Here is a 9,869-nt window from a genome sequence, read left to right as displayed (position 1 = left end):
CTGGTGGTCTGCCTGGAAGCCCAGGCAGACCAGCAATAGCAAAAACGAGCCCCCACAAGCCCTTTGATTCCTGTAGGCATGGAAGCCTACAGCAGTCATCAAAGACTCCCCCCTGCAATGGCTGGTCTATAGACCAGCAATTGAGTCCCAGCTGCCAGAGGCAGCTTCAGGGACAGGGGAGAGGGTTCTTCGGTCTCCACATGAGTGTGGAGACCAGCCCCAACACCCTCCTGCTGCCTGATCGCTCCCTGAGAGTGACAGTGCAGCGTTAACCCCTTCAATGCCACAATTGTGTATGACACATTCGTGGCATTGCAGGGGTTAAAATTTGTCCACAAGCTTGTGGGGACTAAATATCACTCAATGCTGTGCTCCAATGGAACATCAGCATTGAAAGAGTTAAAAATAATAATAATAATAATTAAAAAAAAAAAACAACAGCACTGACCTGAAAGTCCAGGGTGCTTCCAGGTCAAATGCTGTGAGTTTAGTAAGTGGGCTGATGATGATCAGATCACTCCTGACCAACTGTTAGTTTAAAAAAATCCTGGCTAACTTTTTTACCTGGCGCCTAGATTCACAACAAATTTGTCAAGTCCTGCTCTATAGGCTAAACTTGCGTTTTGTCAGCTAGTGATGTAGCCAGCTCATAAAATTATAGTGCATGTAGTACCCAAGTATCTCATTACTGCTTAAACCCACCAACCCAGGAACATGGTCAGTTCAACTCCCTTATAATGTGAAGTATTATGAAGATCCAAGCCCAGTGAGCTTCAAGAGCTTAGTTGACCACTGTATTTCTCAAATGTCACCTCCATGACTGAAAAATGCATTATACAAGGCCAGTTCTGTCTGACAGCAGACTCTTCATGGTATATAATTAAGTCACTGGGGTTTATTTACTCAAGGAAGACTTGCCAGGGAATTGTAGTTTTGTGTACCTTACGTCACTACTCATTGTGAAGGGCCAACATTAATGTTTCTCAAGATATTGTATATTGCAATCTTTCTGATGTAACTATATAATTATACAGGGCCAGCCAAGCTCTCTTTCTGTAGCAGAATGTCATTGGGGATGGACCTTTAAAAAAAGCTCTCTTGCACACCCATGCGTTAAATCAACCCCAAAACAACTCTGGCTCCAGCTATTAATATTTGTTCCAGTAGGTAATAATCTGAGATCAGAGAGGAGCAACATTTACCTTTACAATGCATGACCTTTGTAAAGTCTTTGACAAATTTACAGTACACTGGTCCTTTTTAAATGGCTTGCTGGTAAATTATACCCATGTAAATAATGCTCGTGTTGACAGTAACAAAAAGCATACAAGAGGTGAAATGTAATAACCTTCTTGTCTGGTCACTTTCTGAAACAATACAACAATTGTGAGATGTCAGAGTCTAGCTCTCTTTTTTAATGTGAATGTCAAAAAAAAAGTAATCCTTATAAAAGTTTTACATTCATTTTACTTACATTTAGCTTATAAGGCATGGACTCAAAGTAAATCGAGGTTGCGGAGATGCGTTTCACATCAGACATGTACCCGTGGGTGAGACTATGAACAGAGGATGATTGGAGAAAGAGAAAAAAACAAAACGTTAAAAAGAAAAAGTCAACATTTCATGAAACAAGAACTGAGTTTTGGCTGCTGCCAAATAAGCATTTTACGTTCTTTTGGGCTAACTTTTCCACAATTTATTAGTATTCGAAAGCAGTTAATAGAACTGAATAAATGGAGTATTGTGCATACTTACTGTCCCCCATCGGGAAGGTCAAGTCCCATGAGTCGGTCATGAGGCTGCAAGAGAGCCGTGTATGCTGCAAAATTAGCTGGGGAGCCAGAATACGGCTGCACATTCACACCCCATTTTTCTGGGTCCAACCTGAAGGCTTCTAGAGCTCGGTTCTGGCACAGTATCTCTATCTGGTCCACAACTTCAGCACCACCGTAATACCTGGAACGCAAGGAAAAAGTTTAAATCCGGCTAGCAAAGAACATTCCCATACAAAGTCAATCGTAATGCATAAAAACATTGTAACAAGTGAGCTTCTGTTGAAGTCACAAAGAACCATTTATTCCAAACATGTCTCTAAAAAGCAGAAGACCACCATGGTTTCTAGCTTTGACTTATACCAATGCACAGATATACTGTTACTACTAGGAACGCACCGATATATCGGTGGCCGAAATATATCATCCGAAAAGGGTGCCTGTGAAAGTCTGTGAGCAAGAGCTCTGCAGTTCAGGTAAGGGGGTGTATGAGCAAGTATGTGTGATTAAGGGAATAAATATGAATATGAGTATATGAATGAGTGAGCGTTTGTCAATGAGTGTGTGCGTGTGTGATAGTATGGATGTGTAAGTGTGGGGGGGTAGCATGACATAGGGAGGCTATAATCACACTCCTATCATGCACAGGGTCCAGCATGTACTGGCTGCCTGGGCATGAAAGGAGTGTGATTGCTGTTAGCAATCATGTACGTAACACACCAAACTTGGACAGAAAAATTCAAATTCAATAACAATAGTAATATATACATACACGATTGCCAACAGCAATCACACTCCTATCATGCCCAGGCAACCAGTACATGCTAGAATATGGGCATGACAGGAGCGTGATTGCTGTTAGTAATCACACGCCTATCATGCTAAGTCAGCAAGTACATGCTGGAATCTGGGTATGCCTGGGCATGATAGGAGTGTGATTGCTGTCAATCATAAATATATAAATTATTTTTAATAAAAGTTTGGGGTTTTTTTTGTTTTTAGGGGGGTTAGTTTTCGGTTTTGGCCAAGTGAATGCTGAATTTTCATATCGGTGCATCCCTAGTTACTACCCTACTGAATAGTATATCAACCGACGAATACTCAAATTACAGCTGTCAGTTTTTACATGCTCAATGAGAAATAAATTGTACCTCTTTCCTGGGTAACCCTCAGAATATTTGTTGTTGAGACAGGAACCAAGCGCTTCGAGGGCCGCGCGACTACAGAAATTCTACGAATAAGACAGTTAAATTATTTTGCGAAAGCAGCAACCACTGCCAAAAGAAATACAAATATATACCGTATTTGCTCGATTATAAGACTAGGTTTTTCTGAGCAAATGCTGGCAGAACCAGAGGTAAGGCAGGTTCTTGGCATTTTGTCCTTACAATATTGAATTATACAAAACTCTTTTTCAGGTGGCAACTTGACTTTAAAATATAACCATGGAGATACATACCTCAGAAGCTATCAGCTCCAACCCACGGCACTGCCTGTCCTTCTCTTTCTGAACGAGATCCCACATCTCAGGGTCGCCTTCTGCAAGGCTTTCCTGTCCTGTCCAAGGGTGGTTTCCAGCTTGGAATGCGGCCTGAGTGTGCTGTGCCCGGACATTGCAATATCTCCGAAGAGGCTGGGGAGAAAGTCACGCGTAAGATCAAGCAAGATCCGAGAACACAGATTTAAAGACAAGATGCAGTCAAGCTAGCTAAGAGTGTGATCAGAGTCTCTACAGACCCCTTCAGGTCTCTGTGATTGTGAGATGATGCCCTCACAATAAGAGACCAGAAAGATAGAAGGGGAGGCCAGGTTGTCCATTGATACCCTGACCTCCTGTACACCGGCAGGTATTATGTCCTTCGTCACAAAAGGGTTCACGGAATAGCAGTAATCATATTATTGTGAGAAAGCCGTGTTAAAATTAAAATAAGGTCTATTATCGCTTTAACACACCACATGTGAGGTCCGTAAATTAAAAAATAAAAAACAATTGTGACTATTATTTTATAACTTCTAAGTAAAAGACCATTTCATTTTGAAGTTATTGCTACTGTAGTTTATCAGGCACTCCTCTTCCTTGGCAAATTATCTCAGTCTATAAAGTGCACAGCGAGACCACTCGCCCCTTCAAGAAGAAGAAGGTTTTATCTGTGAAACTGTGGCTACGTTAAAAAAAAAATAAAAAAAAAACAAACACAAAAAAAAAAAAAAAAAATTTCTTCAGTCTCCTTAGACATTTAATTATGGATTATACAGGGCCAGCTCATACCGTCTTTCTGGAAAAACTTGCCAGCATCATTATGAATAATTAATTGAAGTGACATATCTCACGTCAACTCTTCCTTTATTCAACAAACCCCACAGTGGCGTCTTGAGGCAAAGTTCATTTTATTACAGAATGTATTAATCCAAAGTGTACCTTTAATAGGTTTTACACAAGAATCCCTGTATGTTCATCAGAACACAAACAGCCCTTACTGTAATTTAGCTTCATTTACCACTGTTTTCCCAGAAGAATCAAGTATGATTCGTGGGAGAAAATAAAAACCTACACTGGTTGCTAAACATATAGTTATCTGATGCAGGAACAGTTTAAGAGAAGGAATGTGGGGTATGGTTCTATTGTACAAAGAAGCTTGAAGCCCAGATGCCTCATGGCTTTAAATGGTCCTCTTACACATATTTAAATGGATGCATAGTACTTAAAAGTTAAATTATTCAAAAATAAAGAATCAGGGTGTAATTTACAGATTTTCATGAAAAAGGGGTAAATCCATAATGTATTAAAAATATATATATTACCGTAGCATTGGGTGACTGGCTAACACATGATGGAACCAGTTATTGTAAATCTGTAGAAGCTTAAAGCCACCCAAAACAGTGGTCATTTCTACAGGTGTGTTGGAAGAAATGTTAATACCTTTTATTGGACCAATACTAAAAAAGATGTAAAAGTTACACCTCACCGTTGTATTCTTCAGAGGGAGTATTATTAAAGAAACAATCTCATTCTCCAATCTTGTAACGGGCAGCTAGATGGAATTTGTTTTCCTAGTTTCTGAAGAAGGAGACTCTGAAGTCCCGAAAGCTCATGTAACAACTTCTTCTATGTTGGCCCAATAAAATGTATTTGATTAAAGACTCCATTGTCTGATGTAATCTTCCAAATTATTATGACATTGAGTGGCGTCCAGGCACACCCAAGTTAGAGTAACTTGCCACTCAGCCAAGCGCATCCACTTCTAGGACTGTAAGAGCTTTAGCGTTAGAAGCTTTTAAAGGCCATGAGAAGTTCCAGAGGTTGAAAGCCAAAATGCACCAACAGCTGATACTGAAAATCTACAAACAGTAAACTATCAACTAAACTAAGAACTTGTGCTTCCTGGACTGCCAGTTGGGAGGACAGAAGAGCATGGCTTCTTAAAAAAAAACAAAGCAAGAATATAGTGCATTCCCTGCAAATACTATTCAGAGGCATAAATACGGAGGATTGCGTCACATTATATGGCCATATAGTGCTTGGCCCACCAGGCTGAATCAGTGGGACTGAACTGCATTTGTAAGCCCAAAAAGCCTCTCAAGCTATTTAAAGCCTTCTCAGGACACCATTAATGAGACAGCTGTGTGGCACGTGGGATGCTCAACCCTAAGGCTTGGTCAGAACCTGCAGATTTTATTTATTTATATATATATATATATATATATATATATATATATATATATATATATATATATATACACACATCCATCAATAAAAAAATATACAGAAAGGGGTGCGCATAAATGGTGTACTTCAATGTAGTGACGGGATAAGCAGTATATGGCCATATAGTGTGACAGTTTGTTTTTTTTTACGGTATTCGCTGAATTCTTGCTTTGTTTTGTTTATAGGTCATTATTATTCTAGCAGAAACACAGAAATATGAATGCATATGCCTTTTTGTTTTTGAAGTTTTGGGCTCCCCTTTTTTTTTTTTTTATTAACAAAATTGATCATGTATCTGCAGACCGAGATGCTGTCCATCAGAGCCTCAAACTCTTAAGCTTATCATTGGATATAAACTCCCAATAACCTCGTGAAATGTATAGATACAATATTACTGTGCTATAGTGCATCGCTACAGAAACAAAAAGGCTACATCACAAACAAAAAAACGCAAGCTTGAGAATTCTCTGCTACGTATCTAGCTTTATTACCGACGGGAAGGTCCAAAGTCACGGAGCCATTACCAACACAGCCTGACCATATTAACATGGGTACATAATCACAATTGGAAGCAAGTCACTATATGTAAAGTTTTAGTTTTAGTAAGGACAAAAAAAATCCTAAAAAATAAAAAGTGAATACACCCACTGCTTCTATGTGTGTATATATATGTACACACACACACACACACTATAACAAGTAACAGGTATGCATGTTTTGTGCTATAAAAAGGTGTATTCATATACCAAACTGCTTTCAGTCAGTTTTTTTACTTTAGATATTTACATTTAAAATTTTAAAAAGTTGAAAGACGGTTATCTCCATTGTCCTCATGCCATAATTACAAAGATTGTCCAAACAAATGAACATCATCGAACAATAAATGTGCACTGGAGCAATAGTGACTATTTTTATGGGTGCGTTGAGCGGGTTTATAAAACGCAGGACTTGAGATAATTTTTTTTTTTTTTAAATAAATTAGAAGGCTCTCAGCTGCGAGCCATATCACTCTCAGGCAATGAAATGCCGCTAAGAGATGGAAACAATCGAGCATTTATTACGGTTGATTAAATTGGCATTTAGCAGGAACTGGATTTCCGTAACCTCGTAGATCTGCTCCTGCCCTTCCACTCCATGGTCCGACTATTCTCGCCACCATCGCAGCCGTAAAACCTCTGATCTGCTTTCTAACGCACACTGTTCTCAATTTCCTTCCCTAGAAAATGAAATTATAGAGCTTTCCTACCCAGCTGATTTTATAATTTAGGAACTGAGAAATGCACGGGGGAGGGTGCCAGCGACTAATGCCGTTCTACTTATAAAATACACACTCCTGCACCGAAGAAAGGGGACGAAAATGTCATTAAAATAACCCCGTTAAATATCTAATAATGATCATAATATTGATCGCCTGTGCGCGAGGTTCTTCAGCCCATGTAGCATCTGATGGGTACTCGTGATGTTCGTTTTGCTGAACGACGAAAGTAAAAACGACAAAAATTAGTTATTCTACAAGTTGTCCTTTCATGTTCACACTAGATCCACAACCCCTTCCAGATTGTAAGCCCTGCCTTAACCGGGTCTGGGGGCCGCCTGGTATAATCGGGTACCCCTGTACTAGACCAAGCAGGGCTGTGAAGAAATCTCAGAGTACATGAGGATCGCTTCAAAGCCTGGCAGGTTCCTATAACGAAGAAAAGCGATTAAAGCAAATTGACATTTAGGACAATTGTGCTTTTCTGCTGGTGTACTCGGCTCTGTACTTTGCAGAGTGCGGAATGTTTCCATAGCACATTGATGGTTATTTATTGACGGAATGATCCTAAAACACGGCACCCGCTACCAATCCCTTCGCTAGCAGCATAATAGGGTTCAAGTCCACAGAATAATAACAGCTAAGCGTGTGTGTTTACCGTAACGGCTCGATGGATTGGTGCAATATCGGTTATCTCCCCCTCCCCGAGACGCCACCTACTTACAATCAAGGTCCGCTGCTCCGAGATAATAGGAAAAAAAAAACCACACATTACGGTTTTCATCGGGGCCACCCAGCTGTGGCTACAGCAAAATGACATTTATGCCGGGGATGCGCACACACATACACAGCTGCAAGGGAGAACGCCAACAAAATTGGACTATAAAGCAAGCCGAGCGTAGCGTGTCTCCGAAGACATAATAATAGGCCCATTTCCAGCCGCTAACTTCAACACATAAAGCTATATGCTCATTGTGTTCTAGATGCCATTTAATGCCATTTAACCCTATGGAAACAAGGAACACATTCCGAAGCAAAAGCCGGCCTTCTACTGAAATGAGCAAATCTGGTTTTAGAATTAAAATAAATAAATAAAACATTTAAAATGACCAAGAATCACTCTTTTTAACATGAACCCAATTGGGTGCTGGGTTAAGAAGCAACATTTAGAGTTAGGTGGCACTCAAATAGTTAAATACAGTGGCAGTGGGGACAACACTGACTTTGAACAAATGCATCAAAACAATACTTTAAAGTTTCTACAAAGTAACCAGATGCGATCAGCAAACACCATATACAATTCCACAGCAGCGTCTGACCCCAGTTTGCTAAGTCAGCAGAAAAAAAAAAACAGTGCAAAAGAACTTGGCCCGCCAACACATCATTTTCCTTTGTTAGACGGTATAGCGGGTGTTCTAGGATCCAGGGTAGCAGTACAAATGATAAGGGTTTACCTGACACTTAATATTCCAGAATAACAATGGAACATGCACTTATTGAGGAAGGAGAAGGCAGTTAGTGGTAGTTCTTTCCTGATAATGGAACAGCCTCTCGGCAGAAGTGGTACAGGTAATAAGAGAATTTAAACATGGATGGAATCCTGAATCTAAGACAAGACCCTTTATGGATTACTGCTTGCAGCGGTTGCATTTACATAAACTGTACATAGACTATGGGAATCCAGGTAACTCAATATACTTTGTTTTGCAAGAGGGGGTTACAATTTTTTTTTAGGTTTTTTTTTGGGGGGGGTCTTAATATGTTGACAAAAACTTTATTTGCAGTGAGGACCAAGAGACAATACAAAGACAGAAATGAAGATAATGAATATGACAGGCAAACTAGAATGGAAGCAGCCGGATGCACAGACATGCATAAGTTTCTAGTACACCAGTTATGCAAGGAGATTAATTCAAACCACAGGGTCTCCGATCACATGCTGAATTAACTCATGAGATTCATTTAATGTTCTGCTCACCGGATATAGACATTTCGAGAATGATGCAATCAGAGGAGACGCGAATCTAATGCGATCAATTATTTTTAACACATTGAGTGCTACAAGAGTACGAAATCCATCGGTGGGGTTTACTTCAAAGTATTAACCTTTCTGAAAGTATGACCAGGTTACACAACATGCCTGCGCCCACTTGACTGATCACAGATCACACTTTGCCCAGATCACAGTAACTCAATGCTCCTGTCACCTGCACATGTCACGCAAATGATCACCTCCCTCCGTCACAAGCACCGGAAGGCGTGCATGCTGTCCTTTTAACGACTTACCTGAGCCAAGCGCCGTAAAGAGAAAGGTAACATGTCCGAGGGCTGCAGCTATCCCTGGACCCAGGCCTCCTGCACAGCAAGCTTCTGCAGCTGGACAAACACGTGTGATCATGCGCAGTGCTATCTGCCACGCTGCCGCATGGAAATAGCACGTACTGCGCATGCGTTGTACCGCAATGGAATGCCGGGAATTGTAGTTTTTTTTGTTACAAATCCATCATTGCAACTTCTCAACCGTATTACAAATGTTGCTCGGGAGTTGCATTGTTGTGTCTCTGAAGTGATAACTACACCACTAGGAATACTATAAGAAATAATCGAACCTTTAAAAGCTAGTGTAGCCCAAGATAGTCTTACATATATTATTTTATATTTTATTATTATATTGTTCATAAATATATATATATATATATATATATACACAAACTCAAAATTATTATTTTTATTAATATTACTACATTATTATTTTTATATACAAATTATTATGATTGTTAGTAGTAGTAGTATATATAAATCATTATTATTATTATATACACAAAATAACATGGTGAAAAACTGGTAAAAATCTATACTAGCCAGTTTCCTATAGCTACATGACAGAACATGCTCTAACAGAGTTGACTGATGTCTTGTGGAATTACAAGGCTTAAGTAAGAGCCAAAAGTATTTCTTATGGAAGAATGTCTTCGATAAGTTAAACAGTCTCCCAGGAAAGGTATGCTTAAAAATATGCATTTTTAAGAAACCCAAAAGAGTGTTGCTTATAAAAATGCATGATTTTAAACATGCCTTCCAAATGACTCCGTCCACATTCCCTCCCCTGACGTCCATACCTGGGAACTTCTGGTCT

At 39.6% G+C, this 9,869-nt stretch overlaps 1 protein-coding gene across 1 annotated transcript in view; it reads right to left on the bottom strand.

Annotated features, from left to right (window-relative positions):
- Positions 1-9,150, bottom strand: part of SHMT2 (serine hydroxymethyltransferase 2) — a 29,097-nt gene extending 19,947 nt beyond the window's left edge. The window contains exons 1-5 of the mRNA XM_053455719.1: positions 9,020-9,150; positions 3,232-3,405; positions 2,924-3,003; positions 1,756-1,956; positions 1,475-1,556 (exon numbers count right to left, since the gene is read on the bottom strand). Coding sequence (XP_053311694.1) covers positions 1,475-1,556; positions 1,756-1,956; positions 2,924-3,003; positions 3,232-3,405; positions 9,020-9,052 — 570 coding nt within the window. The 5' untranslated portion in view covers positions 9,053-9,150. The remainder of the gene's footprint in view (positions 1-1,474; positions 1,557-1,755; positions 1,957-2,923; positions 3,004-3,231; positions 3,406-9,019) is intronic.
- Positions 9,151-9,869: the final 719 nt, after the last annotated feature.

The sequence above is a fragment of the Spea bombifrons genome, chromosome 2, assembly GCF_027358695.1.
Source record: "Spea bombifrons isolate aSpeBom1 chromosome 2, aSpeBom1.2.pri, whole genome shotgun sequence".
Taxonomy (NCBI): domain Eukaryota; kingdom Metazoa; phylum Chordata; class Amphibia; order Anura; family Pelobatidae; genus Spea; species Spea bombifrons.
The sequence above is the reverse complement of the archived record's forward strand: the minus strand, read 5'-3'. Positions and strand labels throughout refer to the sequence as shown.